The sequence below is a fragment of the Corvus hawaiiensis genome, chromosome 3, assembly GCF_020740725.1.
Source record: "Corvus hawaiiensis isolate bCorHaw1 chromosome 3, bCorHaw1.pri.cur, whole genome shotgun sequence".
Lineage (NCBI taxonomy): Eukaryota > Metazoa > Chordata > Aves > Passeriformes > Corvidae > Corvus > Corvus hawaiiensis.
Window position 1 is genome coordinate 106,951,472 of NC_063215.1, and position 24,064 is coordinate 106,975,535.

The window sequence follows — 24,064 nt, forward strand, 5'->3', positions numbered from 1 at the left end:
GTTCACACATACCCGTAGTTTACTAAATGTAGAAGGATTGGTTCACAAGATTGGCCAACTTCAGCTGCTCTGACTGCCTGTTGGTGTTTTCTCAGCCATAAGACAGAGCAGGAGCCACAAGAGAGCCAGAAACCATTCAAAGACCTCCCCTGCTATTGATACCCGCTGAGGACATGAAGCCTGCACTACACACCCACTGCAAAGACAGCCTGAAGTGCAGTGTCCTGCTGAGCTCTCCCTTTGCTCAGCTGCTTCCCTGGCCTCACACCACAGCAAAAGGTCTCCGAGCTCTGCCTACAGCACATAAACTGGAAATCCACCAGACAGGACTTAGGTTGGTGTCCTTACCATATGTCCTTTTCTCTCTGAACTCAGCTCCTGCTTTTTTCTCCTGTCATCATCATTGCCGGTGACATTTTTCCCATTCTCCTGCTCTCTGCTACTTATTTTGTTTGTGTTAGAAGAAGGAGAGCTCTTCTGGATGGGAGGCAATGGCTTGGAGGGAAGGAGCATAGAGGGAGATTCCATGGTAAACTTCTTCGCAAGAGTGTAGCCAGTCAGTCCTGCAAAATGGAAACACAAAATATAACAGAGGCCACAATGCCAACATAAAGCATCAGAAGCTACAGTATTTCATGTGAGAGATTCCCTGGAAACTTCTAAAGAGCTGCACAGGGAAACATGCTCCTGCCAGCAGCCACTTGAGGCAGACCAGGGAGACACCCTGACCCACTTGCACAGAGCCAGCACAGGAACAGCCTGGCCTCTGGGCTGCCCTGGGACAGCAGGGAGCCCAGAGGCCTGTGCTTTCCAGGAATGGCTCAGCTGCACACGCACCCTCCTGCTCCTCTCCCGGCCCCACAGCTGAGCAGCCCTACAGCTCCACGGGGCACTGGGAGCAGCACAGCTCAGTGCAGGGGGCACATGCAGGGCAGAACTGTTCCCTGGCAATGTGCCCAGGCTCTCTAGGCTGGCACAAGAGCCTTCCTCCCGCCAGAGAGCGGCCCAGCTCCCGCCTTACCTCTTTGTGAGGCTGAGCCATGCTCAGCCTTCACCTTGTCCTCAATTGGAAGTTGCTTCAGGCACCCCATGCCACGACTAGGAAGGGGGGTGGAGAGAGCGGGGGCAGGTGCACACCCTTCCTTTGCATTCTGTCCTTTTTGGCACAGCTAAGAAGTCACGTCCGGAGGTGTCCAACTCAGCACTTTGTCATCTTCCTGCAGGTCATTGAGCCTTCACCAGCCCAAAATGTCGGAGAGGTTTTCCCGCACATGCGGAGGCTGGCTGGCAGCATGCTTCCTCAGCTTGGCGCCCATCACCTTGTAGAGGGCGCAGGCAAGCTTGGTGACCACAGTGCGGACATTGGCGCTTCGGACAGGCAGCGCCTTGTTCCCCAGGAAGGACCAGAGCACGGGCAGGGCGTAGCGCTGGACGACTTCGGGGCTCCTGGGATAAACCCATGCCACAAGCGCTGCCGGAAGAGAGACACAAACTTCTTAACCACCAGCCTTAATGCAAACAAGGATCTACCTCTAGTTGTGATTTTGGGAGTCTCTCTGGCTAAGATCAGTGAAATAACAGTGAGAGCCCCATGATCCAGAAATGGGCAAAGCAGCTGAACATCCCCAAAACAGAACCACCAAGCCCTCAGGACTAATTTCTCCAGATCCGAGCCTTGTACCTGTGGCAGACTTCACACCTTTACTAAATCATTCCACAATCTGTTTCCAGCATGATGAATGACCAAAATGTCAAATTGCTGTTTATTTCCATTTAGAAGTTGTCTAAACCCACTGCTGAAGGTTTGAAAGGCACTTTAGAGAGGAAATTGAGAGATTTCTAATAAAAAGGATGACTCCGTTTTTGTGACCTGGCTTAATTAGCAGTGGATTTAGACCCCGCTAAAGCAAGGCTATAAATAAAGCAAGGCTATACACTGTCTTCTCTAGTATATATTGAGGTTATCATTTTTCCATCCCTTGGCTATTGCTGACATAGCAAGCTCCTCTGAGCAATCAATTATCAGCTGCATTTGGAGCATTTTGGGCAGCGCTGACATAGGAAGACCCTGACTGCACACCCTGAAATGCTCAGTCCAATGGCACTTCCACAGCACAGGCAGGGAGCCTCAGCACTCTGCTTCTGCCCCTCTGCCCCCAAAGGCTGCCTTGCACAAAATCCGTGCCTCTAACATGTGTGCTGAGTTTGGACCTAAGCTGTGACCCCCAGGCACTGCAGGCTTCCGCCTCAAAACTTTCCAAGAGCAAAGCAAGAATTCTGTGAGGACAAAACAAACCGATCCCCTGAAACAGCATTTGCCACCATTTTCCCTAAAGGATCAGAGCTGTCCCTGAGCTTCCAAGAGAGGAGCCAGCTTGGGAATTTTTAGCCCCTCCCTTTCCTGGAGGCAGCTTCTGAGATGCCCCAGTGAGAGCTCAGCCCCGAGGCCGAGCGCCGCCCCCATCTCAGATGCTGCACACCTCTGCAGCAGCCAGGGAAAACCTGCCCAATACACCTTCCATGGGTATTGGGCAGGAGGGACAAGCTCAGCACCTCCTGATTTGGAGGAGCCACTCTAGTGTCTATTCACTGGCATTCCCTGTAAATTCTGCCTCGGAAGACCTCTTGCCTTAGAAGGGGAGGCCATACCTGAGAGATGCTCCGTGACATCCAGCAGAGCTTGGCCCTTCAGTTCACTCCTGCGGTGGCTGAACTCTTTCATCAGGGATACTTTATCTACAAGGGAAACACACATTTCTGCTCTCTCTTCTGAGGTCATAAGAGAAAGGACAGTGGGGTGGGAAAGGGCAGGGGCAACTACATTTTGTAAAAGAAAGGAAATTCCTGCCGATTTTTGAATCCTTTTCTTCTTTCCTTCCAGCCTACTTGGGAGGATTTTAAATTCCAAAAGAAAAGCTCTCCTGTCACTTTTTAAATCCAAAGTTCTCTGCTGTACCAGGAGCTATGTTAAACATTTCACATCAGGGACCTCAAGACTTCAATCACACGTAAGCAGTGAAAAGGTTTTGCATCCCAGAGCTTTGCAGAGGTGATCTTCTCTCTCCCCTATGGAAAAGGGTGAGAAGGCTCCAAAATGCACACCTCCGTTCCCACCTGAAGGATAAGCTGTTTTTAAATTGTCAGGTTACCTGTGTGGATCTAGGGACAAGACTCCAAGTTACTCATACAAGAGCTATTAGTGCTCAGTGCCTCAGTAGCCTGTGGGGTTCTGTAACATCTGTGAAATCAGATCTTGGCAGAGAGACTGGAAAATGAACTGATTTCCCAATACTTGACCGGCGTATGTATTTTGGTTTTCCTTGTGCCTATCTGTCGCGGTTTTGGGGGTCATGTTTGAATTTACTGTTGCCTGCATTGGCCTGCAAGCCTCGAGTCCTACCACTCTAATAAGCCAAGGCAAGCTTTTCCTGGAGACAGAACGTGTGTGGGATGAACTGTGGTCCCTCACAGGGTCACCAGGGCTGGCAGTGACAAAGCAGGCAATCTGCTTCATTGGGAACCACTACAGAGCTACACCCCAGTGTGGGTTTCAGTAGCAGGGTATTATTAAGAGCTCCTTTCCTGCATGAGATACAAAAAGGAGGTCCCAAATGATCTTCATGCAAGCATGCAGTAAAGAACTGATCCTGCTGTCCTAATGAAGCTAATGCCTATGATGTGGAGCCTTCCAGGAGGCTGCTCTGCAGAGGTTCTGATGCGCCGCTGTCCCTTCATGCCAACAGCAAAGCTATTCATTTGGGAAGTCAACTGGGGCCCAGGCAAACTCCAAAAATCCCTTTGGCCCTGAATTCCAGCAAAGCTGTAGTCCAGCACTTCCTCTTCAGACAAGCAGCACAGAGCCAAGGGCTCCTGGGACTTTTGGGAAATGCTGATGCACATTCAAGCCTGCTGGGGGACTGGTGCGTAAGGACTGCACCTGCACAGCTTCTGGTGGATGTCAGCTGGAGGTTTCCACAGACAACAACAGCTGTCAAGGCACTCAGCGTTCTCTTGACTCGCAGAGGCAGAGACACACTTGAGGAGAGTCCATGCCAGGGCTCAGCCTTACCTAAGTGAGCCATGGATTCTTCCAGCGCTTTCACAGCTGCGGCATAAACCCCGGGGTCCTTTGAGTTTAGGTTGTTTGTTATTCCTTCAACCAGACAGATGATCACCGGGTTTAAGCCATCTTTCAGGATGCCTACGATTTCAGCCAGCACGTCCAGCGCCTTCTGCTTCACTTTCTTGTGCGTATCACCAAGTCTCGGGACAAAATAATCAAAAATCTGTGAAGAGAACAAACAACATGAAAGCTGGATTAAAATGTCCTTGTTTGAGGAAGGGACGCAGAAGTGAGCACTCAGCAATGTAAAAGATGAAAGTGATCCTTCCTGTCAGGTCAGCACTTGCTTGCACAATTTCCCTGTTTTCCTGTGGGCCACTCACTGGAATGGTTGCGCAACCTCATGCTGGTTGAAAGATTTTCATATATTTTGAAGAGCTTTGGGTGGGGACAGGATAGTTCCTATGGTGTTTCTCTCCACATTTCAGTCATTAAATTCATCCCATTTATTGATGCAAAATGGTATCTTTGCTTTCGAAGTATGCAACCAGATATTTACAATGCCCCTTTTTCTACACAGTTGCCTCAAGTTCTGAGGGCAGTTACGATTTTGCCAAAACTATGGCTGGAGGAGATCCAGGTTTTGTTCCATCTGTCTCAGAACCTGTGTCTGGAGAAGTGCAGGGCTCTGATCAACTCTTCCAGGATCCAGACCAATTGTCTACCCAGCAGGTAGACTTCTGAAATTTAATGTGCTGGACCACTCTCATTAGAGCAGGTTCAGTCCCTTGACAGCCACATTATCAGGCACCATTTTCTGGACAAAGGGAAAAAGCAGCTACTGGGAGGAGAAGGAAGAGATCTGTCCCTAGCCATTTCCCTCCTTTTCCAAAGAGAAAAAAGACCCCCCCAAGAAGGGTGAGCACCGTCTTTACCAAGAGGACTAGGGATGCCGATGGAAACGAGTAACCAGAGTTGTGCCTGTGCAAGACAAGTCGGAGTTTACAGAAGTATCCTTTCAAAAAAAATTGGTTTAAACCTGCCCAGCCTGATATTTCTCTTCCCCATCCAAACCCATTTTTTTGTCTAGAGAATAATTGCCACGCTTTCAGTGGCTGGATTCCCTTCACTTAACCCAAGTGGGAGTAGGAGACAGCAGAAGTTACACCAGCAGAAAACTCTGTCCTCATCTGATGAACAGCATCAATAGGCACCTGCCAGACAAATACATCTGGACTGAAAGAACTTGTCCTGAAGCGTGGACCTGAATTAAATATTTCAGGGTAAGAGGCAGCAGCCTGTCCCACACAGCCAGGATGTAGTGCCAAGACACACTGAATTAACTTGCCTGCTACAGGCTTGGGAAAGGAGCTGAAGGAAAGGAACAATGAAGACACCCTACATACTTGGACAGTGTTAGTGGAGACGAGCTGGGGGCTGCTTTTGCACAGGTCTAGGAGGAGTGCCACTCCTTCCATCCGTGTCTTAAACTCCTTGGCTTCCAGGAGATTGTACAGCTTCTGGAGCGGCTCCGTTTCTTCCACAGCCGGAGGTAACGTGACCTGGGCTTTTGGGCGGCGTAGGCGGCGTCCATCAGAGGTAGACTTCACCCTGGAAAATAAAACCAAATGCGGACCTGTTGGTGATCATACCTTCAGTTAATTGTGAGCAGAACATCTTGGAGAGGTTTCCTAATGATGTGATTTCAAGCTAGAAAATCCTGATCTGAAAAACAACGGGAGACCTCATGACAATCATTACAGGAGACAATCTGCAAGCAACATTCTCACCAGTGCTTACTCAGGAAAACCAAGGATGAGATGCATCTCACTTCTCTCCAGACGGCTTCCCAGGTACACATGTCGCACTGCTTTGTGAGGAAAGAGAGATGCTACTTCCATGTTTAAATGCCTCATCGTAAGGGAGGTGTGCGTCTTCTAATAAGGAAACTCATCCCTCTGGAGAAGTGTCTCTACAGCAGGCATGACAATCTGGAAAAGTAGCTCAGATGCATCTGAACAGATGGATAGGGGCATATCTGAAGGATCCAGAAAATCCGTAAGAGGGATAAAAACAGAAGCCAGACATCCCAGCACTACGCTCACATGATTGCTTCCCTAGAGACTAGATCCACAGCTTAACAAACCCACTGGGAACAACTCTCTTGAGCATGGGAAGATCCTGACTACGCTACTGAGGCATGTGGTCACTCTCCTGCCAGCGCTGAGCATGACAGAGCTAAATAAATCCCCTCTGTTATCAGAGGACAACAGGTACAAGTAGCTCTCCCACTGGCAGGAAGAGACAGCAAGGACCAAATTCCTGTCTCAAATGCTGATTGCAGCACAGGGGGAAATAAACCAAACATGCTGTCCATCAAGCAAACAGTATGAAGGACAGGAATGTCAAGACAAAACGTCCACATTGAGACACCTGTTGACCAAAGTTGCTCAGGAACTGGCTTGCTACTTACTACTCATCTTGGTACTGTCTGAGGGTAAGAAAACCATGACTCAGGAAGGCCAAACCACATGCATGGGAAGTGCTATTTTGGGGAACGGCATCTTGCTTCTAGACTGGGACTTCTCATCAAAACACCCATCTGAAAAAGACTGCTCTCAGAGGAAAAAAACCCTGCTTGAATTTACTTGTCCCAAGTGAGGCAGCGGAGACATGGCCCTCTCACAGCCTCCACAGCACTGTCCTTGCCACTGCACTGGATCTTCTGAGCTGCAACCAATGGGTGTCTTTTTGTCGCCCATTTTTTGTGGAAACCCTTCCAGAGAAGTTGTGTTCAGCGTAATGCAGAAGGAGACATTTTTTATGATAGAGCATTTGTAGGGAAAGGAAACAATCTCTGGCACAGGTCATCTCCACCAGAAAGATTTTCCTGAGGAAGAGACATGTAAAGCTTGCCATGTGCTTTGTCACATCTAACTAAAGTGCTCAGTACCGTTTACTAGAAGGCAATGTGGCCTGGGGCTTCTTCGAGCCATCGCTCCTCTTCTTCACAGGCTTCTCGACAGATGGGTGTTCATCCTTCTGCGTTTCCATCCCCTACAAAGGCATAAAGAAACCCCATGGATCTTTAGAATGTAAAATAGGAAATTACCTGTTTAAAACACAACTTATAACCAGGATCACTGCAACCAAGGCTTGGGCAAACCTTTCCGAACTTACAGAAGGAAACAGGCCAGAGGTTCAGTGATGCCAACTCCTTGTTTTCAATAGCCCATGGCAGGTTATGGCTGCTACCATACTGAGCAGCAGTCTAAAATCCCAAATGCATTCCTCTTGAGCATAAATGGGAATAATGCAAACTGGTAGGGAACTAATGCTCTTAAAGGAAGCTGCAGAAAAATTTGGACTCTTTGGAGGTTGGCCCATTGTGTTGGAAGTTGATTTGGTTCCACACTCACTCTCCCTGTTGCTGCACAAAGGCACACTCCCTTCTATAATGTAGGTAAAAAGAATAAAAATACCCCAGGCAAACAAATGATTTTCCACTGGATGCTGCTGAATTCACCAAGCTTCTTCCAGCTGCACAGGGCATGACAGCAAGGCAGTATTCCCAGAAGACAGACAGTAATTGTAGGAATTGGGATTGACTGGGACATCTTTTGTATATTTGGAAATTTTCTTGGCACTACTGCTTCCTGTGTCTTTTGCAAAGACTCTGTTATCTCCAGAAGCACTGTTCTCACTTAATTGCGTCACTGGGGGCAGAGTAGGGATAGTGGGGTGGGGGGTTATGCTTAAATGTAAACACATTTTCTCCTCTTTCCCTTCCCTGTTTGTGGCCAATATTCAAAATATCCAATACCCCACTTTTCCCCTAATATTATCAATTCCTTTGTGCTCTGCAGATGAACAGGCTACAGATCAACAGTTCATTCCCAGGAGCAAAATGATTTGGCAGAAGAGGAATGGGATAAGATTAGGTCTGTTTGATCTCATATCAGCAGTGGCAATACTTGCACAAAGGAGACATTTCTCCTACCAAGCACTTACTTTCTTCTTCATTCTTGTCAGAATATCTTCCAGGTCACGGGTGGAAAGAGATTGTTCCAAAAGCCTTTTAAATTTTTGGTGATTCAGCATCATTTTCACCATCTCCTGTCCATAATGCCTAAAACAAGAAAGAAAGAAAGAAAGAAAGAAAGAAAGAAAGAATAGAAGGTGAACAAACAAAGGAGGAGCATTAACAGAATAAGCTGATACCTTAAACTCAGCAGCTGCCATACCTGCATGAGAAGGCATTACCTACTCAGCAAAGAGAGAGGTTTACCTCCACTTGTCACTGCACAGTGCTGTCAGCTGAACACAAGAGGCAAGAGGAGAACGTGGGGCAACAGAAAAATACAATCTCACTCTGAAACTGTGGGTGCGCTTCTGTGGCATCGAAGGATCCCAGGGAACAAGCAAAACACCTCTGCTTTGAGTCAGAGCTTATTAGCAGTGTCTTGCTGCCATTGCACAGTAATTTGCCTTTCTTTAACTGGCAGGGAAGCCAGGACCAAATGCCTCATGCTTGCTTTTGATTATTCTATACCATATGTATGCACAGGGACAGCTAGTTGCTCATGCGTTCTTGGCAGCTATTAATGGGAATTGAATCCTCAAAGTGAGGGGATTTGGGTGGTTTGGGTTGATTTTGCCACTAGGAAACCACAGTTTTCTTCAGGAAGCAATTTGGAGGTCATTCAGCCACAGATAAGAGCATTATAGAAATCTGCAGAAGAGGTTTAGAAAGACTGAATACATTGGCTAAAGACCCCTGGAATATTTCTAGGAAAGTCTTAAGTTAATGAGAAATAGATGTATGCGATCCTTCAGTGATGAACATTAGACAACATTTTGGCTTTGTCTTGTGCACCTAAGGCCAAGCAAAACTGTTTGACTGGCTCATCTGATGGCTCTTTTGATCTCAGGAAAGAATCATTCAAGTCCCAGGAAGTTGGCAATGCTCCCTCTTGCGGGACAACCTCAGGTTCCCCAGCACAGTCATTTCCCCAGACAAGCCAGGGCAGTGGTCACAGCACCAAGCCTGACAGAGCTCAAGAAGCCTTTGGACAATGCTCTCGGGCACATGGAGTGACTCTTGGGGGGCCCTGCACACAGGCAGGAGCTGGACTCGATGACACTGATGGGTCCCTTCCAACTCAGCGTATTCCGTGACTCTGTGAACCTCATCCACACAGTGAGGGAACTTAATATTTCCTTTAGCTTCCACTCTTTTGTGGTTTTGCCCTTTACAGCCAGACACCCAACAGTTTTCCTGTTTTAGGAGGTGAAATGAAGATCATTACCTTGTGTCCTCGTGACAGTCCTGAGCAAGCGTCCCTGCCGCGTGCGCCAGCCTCTCAGCCCTGGGCGTTCCTGCGAGCTTCGTGACTCCAGTTTTCTCCATCAAGGACAGGAGGAGTTGGGCCGCGCACTTCCGCACCTGGACGTGGCGGCTCCTGGGAAGAAGAGAGCGGACACTGGGGCACAGGGAGCAGAGGGACACAGCGCAGGCCTTGGCCAGAGCATGCTCCCTGTCATTGCTGGGGGAAGGAGGCCTGGGTTCTCCCTGACACTTGGGACACCTGTAGAAGGTTCTGTCCGCAGAGAAACACAAAGTTAGCACTCTACAGAAGGACTGCCTGCAAGCAAGAGTGAGGAATTCAGTCTCCCTGCACTATCTGATACTCAATGTCTTTCCCCAAATTCACTCTGAGAAAGAGGGAAATTAAAGACAACCCAGGCTGACCCATCAGGAGCCAGCCACTACACAGACAGCCGCAGCAGGATTGAGGATATTTGCACCCATTTACCCCCAAATCTGCAGACCTTGGGAAAGAAACAAATGCAGGGAAAACACGCTGTGGGACATGAAGTTGCAGAATATTCTGCAATGCAGCCAGTTTCTTCTGTGAGGCTTGGCAAGAGATACATCTGAACGTTTCCCCCTTTTCCAAAGCTGAGGAAAGGGTGGCAGTCAGTTTAGCCAGCTTGTCCTGTTCTAGACAGTGTCTCTTGGGGACTATCAGGCCCAGCACCAACACTTAAGGCAGCACCTGCTTCAGCTGTCCCATGGCAGTCGGCCTGTGAAGGTGCCTGTACAGTGATTCATCATCTCAAGGCTAACATGAGACATCAGTTTGAATAGCAAGTGGGGCTCTAAGGCCAGGACAGTCCTACAAGACTCCTCTTGGCAGGAGCTGCACCTGCTGTGCAGGCTGTGCCACACCCAGCACGTTCTCCCCCATGTGCTCCATGCCCCAGCAAGAACCCTCCTTACTTCTCAAGTGAATGGCATAATGAGGATGCATGGTTTTTCCCAAGGCCTCTGTGGTTAGGGCTGTGAAATATCAAAGAGCGCTCACAGCTGCAGTTGCAATTGTCCCTCTTCCCACAAAACCACAGGGCTCTATCCTTAGCCTTTGCAGGCACTTTCACTTGCCCACCATTCACCACATCTAGGCAACTCGGACAGACTGGGAGAACTCCAGGAAGCAGCAGCAAGCTGAGTCAGGGGAGGTTGAGCTTGGATATCAGGAAAAAGTTTTTCACCCAGAGGGTGGCTGGGCACTGGAACAGGCTCCCCAGGGTACTGGTCACAGCACCAAGCCTGAGAGAGTTCAGGAAGCCTTTGGACAATGCTCTCAGGCACATGGTGTGACCCTTGGCGTGTTTGTTCTGTGCAAGGCCAGAAGCTGGACTCGATGAGCCTGATGGGCCCCTTCCAACTCAGCATATTCTACAGCTCTGTGATTCTGTCAACTAAAGGGCTGCATGAGGGCAGAAATAGGTGACAAGAGGAAAGAAGTGAGGTTGATTGGACAATCAAGTCACTGAGTTCACAGAAGATGCAGGATACAGGACCCTTCCCTCCCACCGTTCCCATTCTCTCTCTCAGCCCTTCTCCCCCCCCACACACAATAGAAGGTGAAGAATATCACTAAGAGAAGAAGAACCTACTGGACTCCACTGTCCATGAGAGCAGTCATTGCTCGTGCAGGAGTCACATGCTCCACCATGACTCCCAGGGTGTGACTGGCTGCTTTCTGAACAAACTCTGGGGAGTTCCACACCATCTGGAGAAGGACCCGAGCAACCTCATCCACCTCCGAGTCCATGTCCTTCTGCAAGGTCACAAAGAGCTCTCCAAGAGTGACGATTGCAGAGTAAGACACCTTTGAGCGAAGGTTGGTCACCTGGGGAAGTCATGCGGGGAAACATAAGAATCACCTTGAAAAGAAAACCAGTTGCCTTAGACAAAAGTCCCAGGAAATGACAACACTTCCCGCTGTGTCCAGGGGAACACAAAAGCACAGGCAGAGCAGAAGAGCACAAGCACAGAAAGGCACTTAACTCTGGCACCTACTTGTGCTAGGCCTCAGGCCTGCTTCCTGCAGGCCTAAAACATATTATTTCACTTAAAGTGTTCTACTTAATTCTTCTGGAATGTCCACTGCTTTGGTTTTAGGCCCTTTTATTCAAAAAACAAAGAAACAAATTAAAGCAAGGGCTGCTCTCAAGCCATAAAGGCACAAATCATAAAGACAAAAGAGTCATTTGCTCCTGTTTGAAAAAGTAACAGCAGCAGTTGAAGCCCTCAGCCAGGAAACAGAAAACACAGGCTCAAGTCTACAGACTAATTGGCAGTGTTGAATTACAGCTTGGGCAGAGATTTGGACTGCAGCAAATAACATAATTAGTGTCTCCGCTTCTGCATTTGCACGTTGCATTGTAATGGCAGCTCGCTCCAAGAGGAGAGTGTCAGATGCCCGACCTACCAGTAAATAGAGCTACATGTGCACACAGATCCTATAGAGAGCTGACAGACATGAGAAAGATAAGGTCTAGAAACAGAAATGAAGGCAGTTCCTGAGCACACAGGGAGATGAACAAGCACATATCTACTCTACACACCGTGTAAGAAGCACGGAGGACGATTCAGAACAATGTTCTTACCTCGTTGGTAAGTACCAAGCAAACCTCACGAAGTCTACAAAGAAGGACTTCTGAGTGGGACTCAGCCAGGTGTTTGATGCTGAAGAGTCCCTTCTCCTTCAGCTCCCTGAAAGGCAAGTACCAAAAAGAGTGACTTTCTCTCCACCCAAGAACTAGGCAGCACCCTCTGAATTTACCAGGCTGGCGGCTCAGTCAAACAAAGGGAGGTGCTTTTCAAACAGTACGTGATGAAATCGTGGAACTTGCTGCCACAGGTTGCTGTGGCTGTCAAAAGCATACACAAATCCAAGAGGCAAATAGAGGGCTTTCAGAGTCTTCATTTGTGGCCGTTTAACAAGACAGCCTTTCTGAAGTCTCTGGCACATGAAGTCCCTATGTCAGTGCTTCCTGGAGGCTGTGAGACCGTGCTATGCTGCTGTTTCTTGTCACCTCCCTGTACCTGTCCCTGAGACACAGTCCCACTGGGCTGTGTCTGGGGCATTTTCCTTCTTTGCCAGCTCCAGCAGGCAGTTCAGCAGTGAGAGTCTGCACTGGCACTCTGTAGCTGAGTTTCCACTCTGCAATCTAGGCCTGTCTGTCACCCACTCCACTCCACCTCACACATTCTCCAGGAAAGCAGCAGGATGCCCCAGAAGATTCCACACCCGGGCAAGAACAGCTGAAAGTCTAGCTTTTCCCAAAAGCCCCTACCTAAAACAGCAGCAACATGTTATTTACAAGGTGCAAACAACTCCCTCTCTCAGCACTTGCTTTGGGCAGGACCTGAGCTACAGGAAGGCGCGTGATGCATCGGGGCTGCAGCGCAGGGCTGGCAGCTGATGCCACGGGCATCCCTGAGTGTCACCCGGACCCCCCCCCCACAGCTGCAGAAGCTCTCTGCACCTCACAGGGCACCAAACAGAAATGGGGAAGAGAAAGCAGAAGAGACAGGGCAGAGCAAAGGCGACTGCACAAGGAGATGCATTGCAGCAGATTTTTCATGCTTATCCCAGGGTGAATGGAGTCCTTATCCCAGGGTGAATGAAGCAGTGAGTAGATGATAACCCAGACATCAAAAAGACAACCAATATCACCTAACATTTGTGGGGTTATCACCTCTAGGCCTCTACAGGCCTCCTTCTGTCTGTGTCTAAGTTTGGGACACATTGTGAGTATTGACAAAACATCTCAGGCCCATATGAAGCAGTGAGAAGGAAACAGTTGACTTGCAAAAGTGCAAGATTCCTAGAGGATTTTATTTCTTTTTCCTTCTCTTCTGCCATGAGCCCCTCAGGACTAATGACAGGCTGAGTGACTCTATAGCACAACTCAGTGCATTTCTCAGAAAGAAGAACTCCCTGTAGCTGCTCCTGGGACTCACATGCGGAAGGTCACAGGCAGACCCTGACTCCTGCATCTGCTGCCAGCAGTGGGGCCAGAGACAAATCTTACTCAGTCCCACTGGGCCCCGAGGCACCCAAATCTCTACACTCCAAACTGCTGCCATCCTGCTTCTGGCTTCAGCCAGCAAATCATCTTGTCCCACAGCTTTCTCTCTTCCCTCAAGATTTCCTTTGCAGTCCCACAGAGCAGCAGGCAAAGCGAGGAAACAGCACGGACCTGCTGCAGCTGGAGCACTGCTGCAGACCAAGGCCAAGAAAAGGCTGCTCTCAAATCTTTATCCTCTCTCTGCTCTGGAGTGGTTTCACTGGTGCCCCTCGGCCCTCTGGGCTGTTGGGGCTCAGAGGCACTAGCAAGATGCTCTCCTAACCTACCTTAACGCTAAGAGGGAGACAGAGTGAACGGGGCCTTTCTTACCAGTCATCGCTGCTGAGCAAGGAGAGTGCCTCGAGCAAGGACTGCTGTGGCTCCAAAGAGGCTCCGTCCTTCTGCCCCTTCCCACGGAGCGGCTCCTCTCGGCGCTCGGCACCAGTGGCCGTCTGCGGGGTCACTGTAAGGAGAGGGTCAGCCATGAGCGCTGCAGCCCCGGGCAAGGCACCCCGCCATGGAGCGGCCTGCAGCCCCATCTCCCAGCCAGGCTTCCATGAGGTACAAACTGGCACTGGCTCAGAGAATTCCCTGCTCTCTGGCTCCTTGCTTTCTCCCAGCCCCCCCAGCTGGGCACAGCTCCTTGGCTCAACCTGACAATTGCCCACACAGCGCCAGCTCCCAAGTGCCACAGGTACCACAGCCAGCGGCACGTTCCTGAGGCCGCAGAGCTCCCACTCCCTGTGAGACAGTGCCCACCAGCAGGACTTGCTCCCCACGAGGGACCCCTCAGCTGCCTCTCCTGTCTCAGCGCCCTGATTTCCCCGAGCCCTGAGGACAGAGGCACTCTGCAACTCCCTGAGGAAAGACCTGCAGCTGCCTCGTGACAGCACCAAGCCGAGCCTGAACAAGCGAGTCCTGCTGGGCCCGGCTGAATCCCCTCAGAGCAGCTACCAGGGAACAGCGATACCTGACCCTTCACACCTCACAGCGCCTCTGTTCCCATTGGCTTCAAATATTCTAGACAGAGGGCAGCTGAGTGCACTTACATTTCAGCCTGCTCTTGGGAAGGGAGTAGTTCATGGATTTTGTTCTTTCCAAGCATCATGAATCTTTACTATTTCAATAAAGTACACACTGGCTGTATTTGAAAGATGCTGAGGTGAAATTTGTTTGTCCTCAAATGGACTTGTGTGCACACTGTGCAAGCCTAAGCTTTCTCTTGTGGAAAAATGGAATCTCTAGCCCAGATGGTTGATAAAAAAGCCTTCCAAATGCAAATTGATGATAAGAATACGTAAATACAGATGCAAATTGTTGGCAGACACAATCTCTTGATAGTCAGTTTACAAGGTATGAGAAAATTCAGATGATAAATGCATTTCTTAAGAAACCCACTTGTCATCCAAAGGACTCTGGATCATCAACTTCATGTCATGCACTCAACAGGTCGTTTTCTAATGTGTACAAGGAAACATCTGAGCTGTCTCAAATGATGGAGTTTAAATATTGCACAGAATCTAGATGAACTGCTCTAGAATCTGTAGAAGTTTTGTGCTACCCTGCATGTTCTCACACAGTATGGAGGAAGTGTAACATCAAAAATATTCAGATGGGAGCTAATCTGGCTGTCACTGGTGTACCCCTGTCACTGCCATCAGTGGTGTCACTGCAGAAGGATGTGGATGTACACATCTATATTCAATAGGAATGGGGAGCCACGTCAGGCTAGTTCTGGTCAATTGTGAGCATGGAAGTAGCATCACTAGAAAAGAGCACTCAAAGTATCATTCCTAGCTCCCTTCTTCTTCTCTCACCCTACTCAGGATCATAGCACAGGCAGGCTGCCCTCACAGGAGAGGCAAGAGCCACTAGGGACTATGTGCTGTGTATTCACTGCGGGCAGCAAACAGCCTGGGAGCACCAGGCAGCCCCTCCTGGCTGTCACCTGCTACACAGGCCGCTGTATTTGGGTGGGGTGACACAGGAGGCGCTGCTTGTTCCCTCTTGGCATTGCAGGCCGTGGGATGGCAGCGGCGAGAAGCCATTGGGCACTTCTGGGAGCAGCAGCACGGCTGCACCAAGTGGCTGACTGCCATGCAGAGACAACCCTTGCTGGGAGAGCAGGAAAGCTGGCTGCAGAGGCGGACAGCAGCACAGGCAGAGGGCCAAGATGGAGAGTGGACAATTGATCGTGGTGGTACTCGTAGGTGCACAGTGAGCACACCCTGCCAGACTGCCCCGAGCTCATCCCTGCAGTTACAGCTGCCTCCTGGCACCAGTGCTGTAGTTTGCTCTATCAGGATGGGCAAAAGCCAGAGCTTAGGTCTTTACCACTACTTTATGCAGCTCAGCTTTCCAATGGATCAATAAGAACCAACTGCTCCAGTACTGCCGAGCTGGAGTAACTCAAGAGTAGATTTGCTGTTCATTCTCAGCACAGGCTATGAACCCAAGATCCCAGCTGTGGTGGCTGAATCAGGAGGCAGTTTGTGCTCCTTGTGCAAGGAAAACCGGTGCAGGAAAAAGCTGCTGTGGAGCAGGCTTACCTGAGGAGTTGCGTGGGAAGCTGCCGTCTCCATGGATGATGGGCTTCTTGGACAGTAAGGGCACGTTGTCCTGCTTCCTCAAGACCTTCTTCTTCAAGGCACTACCAGGGTGTTTCCTCTGCACACTGGAAGCTGTGCCATTGACAGGCGGTAGGCTAAAGCCTGCAGGGACCAAAGAGGAGCTTGGAAGTGGAGGGTGACAATGGAAAGGCCCAGAAAACTTGCTGGAGCTGGGTAACATCTCTTTGTTATCCCAAAGAACTTCAAGTATAACAGTGGCACAGCACCATGGGAAAGTGATCACAGACTCCTAGAAGAGTTTATGTGGGAAGGCACCTTTAACCACCATCTAGTCCAGCCCCCATGAGCAGGGACATCTTCAGCACGAGCAGCTTCCTCAGGGCCCCATCTAACATGGCCTTGAACACCTTCAAGGATCGATCAACAACAGCTTCTCAGGGCAAACTCTTCCAGTGTTTCATCCCCTTCATTATAAAGAAATTCTTCCTAATATCTAATCAAAATCTACCCTCTTCTGGTTTAAAACCAAATTGCAGTGATGCTTCCCCGAAGAAACAAGGAAACCCCAGTATTGCTTTGCTTTTGTTTTCCTGTTTCAGAGGCTGGCTGGGGAAGTTACCAAAAGAAAGCGCAGATAACCTTGCGTGATGCCCTCGGGCTGAGTGCTGCCTCCTGAGGTCCCTGCTGCTGCCCTGGGGCAGCGCACATAGCACTGCAGTCAGAGCCCCTCAGCCCGGATTCAGTCGGCAACGCTGCTTGCTCCTGGGGCTACAACAGAAGCACTGGCTCGGGGCTTCAGCACAGCTCTACAGCACCAGCTCCTCAGCAGGGAGTGGTGGGAGAAGGGTCTCTGGGGTTTTCATTAGAAGGAGTTGAATTTTGTTTCTTCCAGGTTGCACCTTGGTTGAAAAGCATTCTTTTGGACCCACTTTTCCTGGAGGCTGCTATCCAGGAGAGAGTCTGAAGCCCCAGTGTACTTTGCAAGACAGAATTTTACACTCTGAAGGACTTCAGAGGGGAAGGTGGGAAGCTGATATTCTGTTACGGACTCAGTGAGGCCATGGGCAAGACACTTCATGCCTCTCCATTTTTCTTTGGGGACCGGAAATACATCCTATGCAAACTCCCACTCAGATGCAAATGTAACAGCCCCCCAGTCTGAGGGCAACACTGTGCAGAGGGCAAGCAAGTGATCAGAAAGGACCACAGGTGTAGCAACCACTTACTTGCCGCAGCTGCATCCCCGGGGTCAACTGTCTGTGGAGGCAGCTGCAAGGACGTTTCCTTTTCTCTCTCTGTCTTGATCTCTTTCTCCAAAAGCTCCATTGGCATCCGCTCTAAGTTCCTTTGAGCCAACTTGCCCAATGCAGCACGGACCTACATGCAATGGGAATGCATCACAGACTGTAAGCAGAGACACACAAACCAGACACAACATCTCATCAGGAGCACAGAGTCCATAGAGTTCCACAGTCCTTGATGCAGCTCCATGTACATTCCAATGGTTTCTGAAGAATGTCTCCTGTCCTCACCTTGGCAATTACACACAGTGAGGTGGAACGCTTTATTGCCATAACCTCCCACTGCTCCAAGGTACTGTTTCTCAGCCTGTGTCAGGAGGCCCTGCTTGAAGCAAGAAAATCACAGGAGTGCTCCAAGACAGATGAAGAGCCTACGTGATCAGTGAGCAGGCAGTTCCCTTCCTACAGGCCATGGCAGGAGAATAAAAACCATGTGCAATACGCAGCAAGGAGGGGTCAGTAGCTGTTGCTTAACACTCATGGCCAGGAATTGCAGCTGTTTCTCACTTCTGGCTTCTGAAGGACTCAGCTGCTCTCGGAGACCGTGAGGCCAAAAAGAGGAGTCACGTGAAAACAAGTTGCAGAAACATTGATGTTAATGCATGGAAAAATTGAGAATGAGAGGGCTGTGAGATACAGCAAGAAAGGTAACCAGGAAAAATCAAACTCTCCCATTTTATTTTGCACCCTTGCTTACACTCAGCATTAGAATCCTTGCTTCTGTGCTTCCCAGGATGCACTTTGCCCACATTCACTGATGTGTAGCTTGCTCTGCCATTCAGAACTTCTCTACAAGGGCCTTTGCACATAAAGAATGCTTCTGGCATGACCTTAGCACCATCTCCAAACCAGTGACCTTGCCACCACTGGAAATAGCCAAGCAATTGCTCTGTAGCTGTCAAATATATTCCCAAGAGAATCCCCACCCCCCAAGAGTGGAAGATTATGATTTTCAGGGACAGTTTGGGCCTAGCACTAAACAGTCACTGGAAAGGAAGTCTGCTCATCCCTGTCCTTATCCCTCACCTTTCCAAAGCCATCCTTCAGGGCTTCGGCACTCGTAAGGCCAGCACTGGTGGGGTGATCCGTCTCCTTGGCCTGGCTCACTGGGAGGCCTGTTAATGGAAGCAAAGGTTCCTGTAAATCTCTGGCACACTTCAAGCCCCCAACAGCGCCTTGCTGGGCAACAGGCAAGACAGCTTCCAGATTGCAGAGCTCTGATAAGACCCAGAGATTGTGTCTGAGAGCAGCAAGCTACATATGCCTAGAACCTCTCCCAATGGATGGGCTACTGCCACAGTGCACTGGCAGCAGACATGGCATTGCTCTGTGGCCAGCAGAATGAAACCTCCTGCAGGATGGAGGCCTCAGCCCTGGATGCTGGAGAGCTGCTGCATTTGATAGAGAAGGGCAGAGACGGAGCTTGCTCTTGACAGAGATTCTTATCTGCCCTAATTCATGCTGATTTTAGTAAACATCTTCTCCCTGGTTCCTAAAAGAACTCCCGGGTTCTAATACCCGTAAGCATTTAGATCAATATTTTCTTCTCTTTGTGGCAATATTTTAGAGGACATGAAAAGAAAAGCTTAGGATTGCAGGAGTGTTAGCAAAACGTGAATTGTGTTCTTGAAATTGGATAATTTGCTTTCCCCGAGGATTTTCATTCTAAACTGTGTGAGATTGGGCCACTTTCAGGCCAGTCTGACCAAAGGCTGATTTTCCTAATGGAAGTGGAACAATGTAGCTCGTTTTGAAATACTCTTCAACAGAGCCCTTAAAACTCAGAGGATGAATCACTCTTTACATGGCTTCACAGAGGATTAAAACACGTGGCAGCAAAGTAGCAGAAAACCAATGTCTTAAATCCGGATTTTTTGCCCTGCAAAATGGTCAGCTTAATAATAAAAAAGAGTTAGATATGGGCTTTGAGGAAGGAGGGCTATTCTGGATTGGGGGCAAGGCCTTGGAAGGTAAGAGCATCTGAGAAGTTGACAGGGAAACTACTGATTCCAGGGTAACCTCCTTGGGACCAGTGCAGTCAGTCCCAAGTGCAAAGTGGAGACACAAAATATAACAGAGGTCACAATGCCAACATAAAGCCTCTGAAGCTACAGTATTTCATGTGAGAGATTCCCTGGAAACTTCTAAAGAGCTGCACAGGGAAACATGCTCCTGCCAGCAGCCACTTGAGGCAGGCCAGGGAGACACCCTGACCCACTTGCACAGAGCCAGCACAGGAACAGCCTGGCCTCTGGGCTGCCCTGGGACAGCAGGGAGCCCAGAGGCCTGTGCTTTCCAGGAATGGCTCAGCTGCACACGCACCCTCCTGCTCCTCTCCCGGCCCCACAGCTGAGCAGCCCTACAGCTCCACGGGGCACTGGGAGCAGCACAGCTCAGTGCAGGGGGCACATGCAGGGCAGAACTGTTCCCTGGCAATGTGCCCAGGCTCTCTAGGCTGGCACAAGAGCCTTCCTCCCGCCAGAGAGCGGCCCAGCTCCCGCCTTACCTCTTTGTGAGGCTGAGCCATGCTCAGCCTTCACCTTGTGCTCCCTGGCAGTGACCCCGGGGGCAGCGCTGCTCAGCTGCCCCTGCCGGGGCTCCTGGGCCAAGGCCCCCTGAGCAGGCTGCGAGCGGAGACCTGCACTGCCAAGCCTGGGGGTCTGCACAGCATCCTTGCAGCCAGCCAGGGGCGGGAGGGCACCAGGGTGGGGAGGCCGCACAGGGCCCTCCTTAGGCATGGTCTCCATCCACTTCTTCCTTGAGGTTTTGTCTACTGAAGAAGCTGTAGATCAGGTACAAGGGAAGAAGTGAGTTAGTTGAACTCCCACCTTTACAATCACCACAACTAATGGGTGAGGCACTCGAGGGGTTATTTATTATTGAGAAGATCACTTTGTTTTTATTTTTCATGAAACTAGCATCACTATAATTGTTCTGAACTGTATGGAGCTGGCAGGAAGGGAGAGAGAGATTCCACTACTTTGCTTCTGTGCTGCTCATGGCTCATCCACTACTTGGGGATCCCTTTCCTTCCAAACAGTTGGCAACCCACAGGGGTCTCTAGAATTTGACAATTCCACCTAGGAATTAATTGCTTTCCCAAGCCAGTTTTCAAGGCCTTTGTTTCTGTAACTCCCCCTCAGTTCTTGGTTGGGTTTTCTTGGTGGTTTTTATTTCTCTTTACAACAAAGGCAGTGCTGGGACACAAACAATGGCACCACGTGTTAGAAGCAAAAGAAGATTTGCAATCCCCATTACATGTCCCCACTATTCAAGCAGCCCATATCTGTAGGGAACACATTGTTCATGCAAACGTCCCAGCTTTCTCTGCTTTGTTGCTCCAGGAGTTTATTCCCTGCTTTCCTTCCTGCAGAGACACCCAAACCCAACATAAACATGACCTGCCTCAAAACATTTCTGATCTTCGCTAATCCTGACAATTCAAAATTTTCTTAATGGAAACGGCATGGTGCAGGTTAATCTGAAATGCTCTCCAATGGAGCTTTTAAAACTCAGAGAACTAATCATTCTGTACAGGCCTCCATCAATGATAAATCGTTTTTCTGCATCAGCAAAATTGTTTCTTCAAATCTCATCTCTCCTATCATTCCATGCCCAGAGATGGCAAAGGAACAACAACCCTGGCATTGAGGCTTTGAACTTGAAAGCAGGGACTGACACACATGCACCAGACACCTCATTTGGTCTGGCACAACTCTTCTTGTCAGGGATCAGGCAAGGCAGGGACGGGGGACAAGGCAGAAGGCATCTCCTCCCCCAGCCTCAGCCTGCAATACTGACACGGGCAGAGAGAGTCGGGGAAGAGATTTGCCATCGTGAACCTGCCATAGGTAGCTTTAGGCTTGTGCTGTCAGAGGATGACAAACTCTGATCCTGCATAGGCTGCATCCATTTGGAAGTCTCCTTCCCCTTAACTGGAACATTCACAAGGACTTTCTGTCTAAGGAGGTTTCCCTATTTCTCCCCATGCAAAACCAGGCAATGTCCATGAATCTCCTTCAGATCTCAAAGGGTTCAGCGCAGAAACTGCCCCAAGGGAAGGTGTTCTCCTTCTTCCTTCAAAGGCAGGAGGAAGGAGTGGGAACATTTCTCCTTTCATGCTAAATGTCTTTTTTTCTCTACTAATTATGACCTTAGAAAGGGTGCAGGGAGATGAAAGGCATGTGCAGGATGGAGAGGAATGTTTTCTTTTCCTGTGGCGCATTTCCTGAGCCCCAAGGTACCAGTGCAGCTCCTGGAGTAATTTTCACTGCACCACCGGAGCACACTCCCAGTGACCAGGCTCTGGGAGAATCCACTGAGCCCATCAGGGAATTGAAAGGAATTTGAAGACACTTAAACCAGGATGGTTTTCAACCAAACTGTCACAATGCCACCCCTGGGTCAGCATTCCAATGGTCATTTTAGGACAGACATGCCCTGTACCTACTTGCATGTTCAGAGTTCATCTCTTTGCTTCTTCCGCTGGATCTTGGCCTTGAGAAAAGGGAGGACAAAAGAACATATGAGCAGGTAGAAAGGGAAGGGCATGGAATGTGTGTAGCATCAAAGGAGGCAAACCTTCTTAGCATGGTCCCCCTGATGAAGGAGGAAATGCAACACATAAACCCAACACGATGCAAAGCTGAGGAATTGTCCTTAAGCTTTCAGGTGCTGGAGTCCCACAGAGCTTGCCAAGCTCCGGCTGAAACACAGCAGTCATTCTTCAACTTGCATCAGACCTGCCCAGTTCTCTCCTTTTGGAGCCAAGTGGCTCCTACAGCCTCTGTGAAGCAGCAAGAGCTGCTGAGCTGAGACACAAGTCTGTATGGAGGGCAGCTACTTTTGTTCTCCTGCCCAAGCTTGACTTTGCCTGCTCATGCCTTACACTGGTGACAGTCTCGGGCTACATGGGGCCATAGCACTGCTCTCTCCTGAGAATGACAGTACACCTCCTTGCTCTTTCAAGGACAAAAAGGCCTTTTCCAACTCAGCTGCTAGGTAAGGATATTCCGATTGCACTTTAAAAGCCCTACGGACGCTTTTCAATTGGAATGATACTTCTGGGACTCCTGCTTTATCCTTGTCACTAGGATAAGCTTGACAGCTACATTTTCTCACACATATATCCAAGCCAATATCTTTGCATCAGGTACAGTCCTATAACTCTTCTCTAGCACCTTGCCCTCTTTGATCTTAAGCCCAGATCGAAATACTAAACTTCGATCAGATGATACATCTGTACCCCAAGTTTTATCTGGGCTCTGGTTTCACGGTGGAGGCCCAGGCACAGAGAAGTCACACCTGACATTTACAGGAGCAGCACCTGAATTTGCAGACACCTCCTCAGTAGCCAATATTTGCCCTGACATATCCTCATGGCTGCAGAAGTTGACAGGCAAGGATCACAGTATTCAAAGAACCACAGTATCCACATCCATGCAATACAGTTCCCAAATGACAGCACAAACACCACAGAGGGAATCAGTAGCCAAGTCCAGCAGAGGACCTGTTCTGAGGTGCTCTTAAGCCCTGCCTCCTCTTCCCCACAACCACCTTTGCTCTTAGGGCATATGGTGTTGGCTTTGCCATTGTGCTGGATCACCACAGATGGGCAAAATGGGGAATACACTGAGGTTTGCCTAAATACAAGGGAGAGATGACTGTGGAAAATAACCTCACGAGATGGGAAGCGTGAGGGGAACAGCACACTGGAGCAGCAGACACCTTGGCTTACCTCATCTCCTGGGACTCCTGGAAATCCAGCTGCGGAGAGCTTGGGACAGACGCTGCTGCACTGCTCACAGGGGGACTCACTGCCTTGCGTATTGGGGGGATCAAAGGTGGTCCCAATGATCCCTTCTTCATATCCCCAACACTGGAACACAGCAAGGAAGCCTGCAAAGAGTAGAACACAGTACTCCTCAGATCAAGCATCCAGCCTTGCCCTCATTCATGCCTGAAGACATTTAGCCATGCTCTTAGCTGAGACCTGGCAGAGATGTCAAACTGATGGAGCAACTTGGTCTAGGACAGGGAATGGAAAGGGAAGTGGTGAGGGAGAGATCATGTCCCACATTTGCCACTGCTATCCCTGTGCTCACTTGTCTGGAAATGTGGCTACATTCCCAGATGGCATCCACATCTTTGGCACCAAGATGTTCTGCGGTGCCACTGCCTCCACTGGCCTTTTGGATCGTATGGGAATGGCCTTGGATCCCTATTCTCTCCCTGTCCCTAAAGCACCTAACAGCCAGTGCGGATCTCCAGCCAAGTCCCCACAAAGCCATTCTGCAGGATGTCCAAACCTGCTTTTCTCAAGCCCCTCATTTCTGCTGCTGCTTCCCTTCCCTCGTACAGTTCCCCAGCAGCCTTTGAGCCCCGATGCTGCTGAGCTCTGGGCATGCTCGGTGCTCTCCAGCTCCCACACATCCATCATCTCAGGCTCACTGGCATTTAGGAAGTTCTGCTGAGCTCCCTGCCCTGCTGCTCTCTGGAAGGCCTCTGCCTGCCCAAGTTGCTCCAGGGCCCCCATGCCATGTCCAGCAAGCAGGGTGGAGGCAGCGGGGGCAGATGCACACCCTTCCTTAGTATCCCATTGTCCCTGGCACAGCTAAAGAGCCAAATCAGGCCCTGTTCAAACTTCAGTGGAAGGATCGGTTCCTCTCAGGGATACGCTGGGCCCTTTCTCAGCAAGGCTGGAA

General features: G+C 49.7%; 2 protein-coding genes and 1 long non-coding RNA gene across 4 annotated transcripts; all 3 read right to left on the reverse strand.

Annotated features, from left to right (window-relative positions):
* Nucleotides 1-1,087: 1,087 nt before the first annotated feature.
* On the reverse strand, nt 1,088-8,106 carry LOC125322398 (TOG array regulator of axonemal microtubules protein 2-like). 2 transcript variants are annotated; one of them, XM_048296065.1, is made up of 5 exons: nt 8,075-8,106; nt 7,017-7,120; nt 5,470-5,674; nt 4,070-4,286; nt 1,088-1,471 (listed from the first exon to the last, which is right to left on the reverse strand). In XM_048296065.1, the coding sequence occupies exons 1-5, from the start codon at nt 8,084-8,086 to the stop codon at nt 1,236-1,238; spliced, it is 774 nt and encodes a 257-aa protein (XP_048152022.1). In that variant the 5' UTR covers nt 8,087-8,106; the 3' UTR covers nt 1,088-1,235. The 2 variants fall into 2 exon arrangements, with proteins under 2 accessions (XP_048152022.1, XP_048152021.1); XM_048296064.1 differs by lacking the exon at nt 1,088-1,471 and having other exon boundaries at nt 3,678-4,286.
* Nucleotides 8,107-8,151: 45 nt separating this feature from the next.
* LOC125322512 lies at nt 8,152-11,068 on the reverse strand. The gene is made up of 3 exons (XR_007202040.1): nt 11,027-11,068; nt 9,373-9,525; nt 8,152-8,192 (listed from the first exon to the last, which is right to left on the reverse strand). It is a non-coding gene; the product is annotated as an uncharacterized LOC125322512 (long non-coding RNA).
* Nucleotides 11,069-12,004: 936 nt separating this feature from the next.
* LOC125322369 (TOG array regulator of axonemal microtubules protein 2-like) lies at nt 12,005-19,891 on the reverse strand. The gene is made up of 6 exons (XM_048296023.1): nt 19,867-19,891; nt 18,387-18,475; nt 17,286-17,436; nt 16,039-16,200; nt 13,820-13,952; nt 12,005-12,128 (listed from the first exon to the last, which is right to left on the reverse strand). The coding sequence occupies exons 3-6, from the start codon at nt 17,389-17,391 to the stop codon at nt 12,005-12,007; spliced, it is 525 nt and encodes a 174-aa protein (XP_048151980.1). The 5' UTR covers nt 17,392-17,436; nt 18,387-18,475; nt 19,867-19,891.
* Between the last annotated feature and the right edge of the window lie 4,173 nt (nt 19,892-24,064).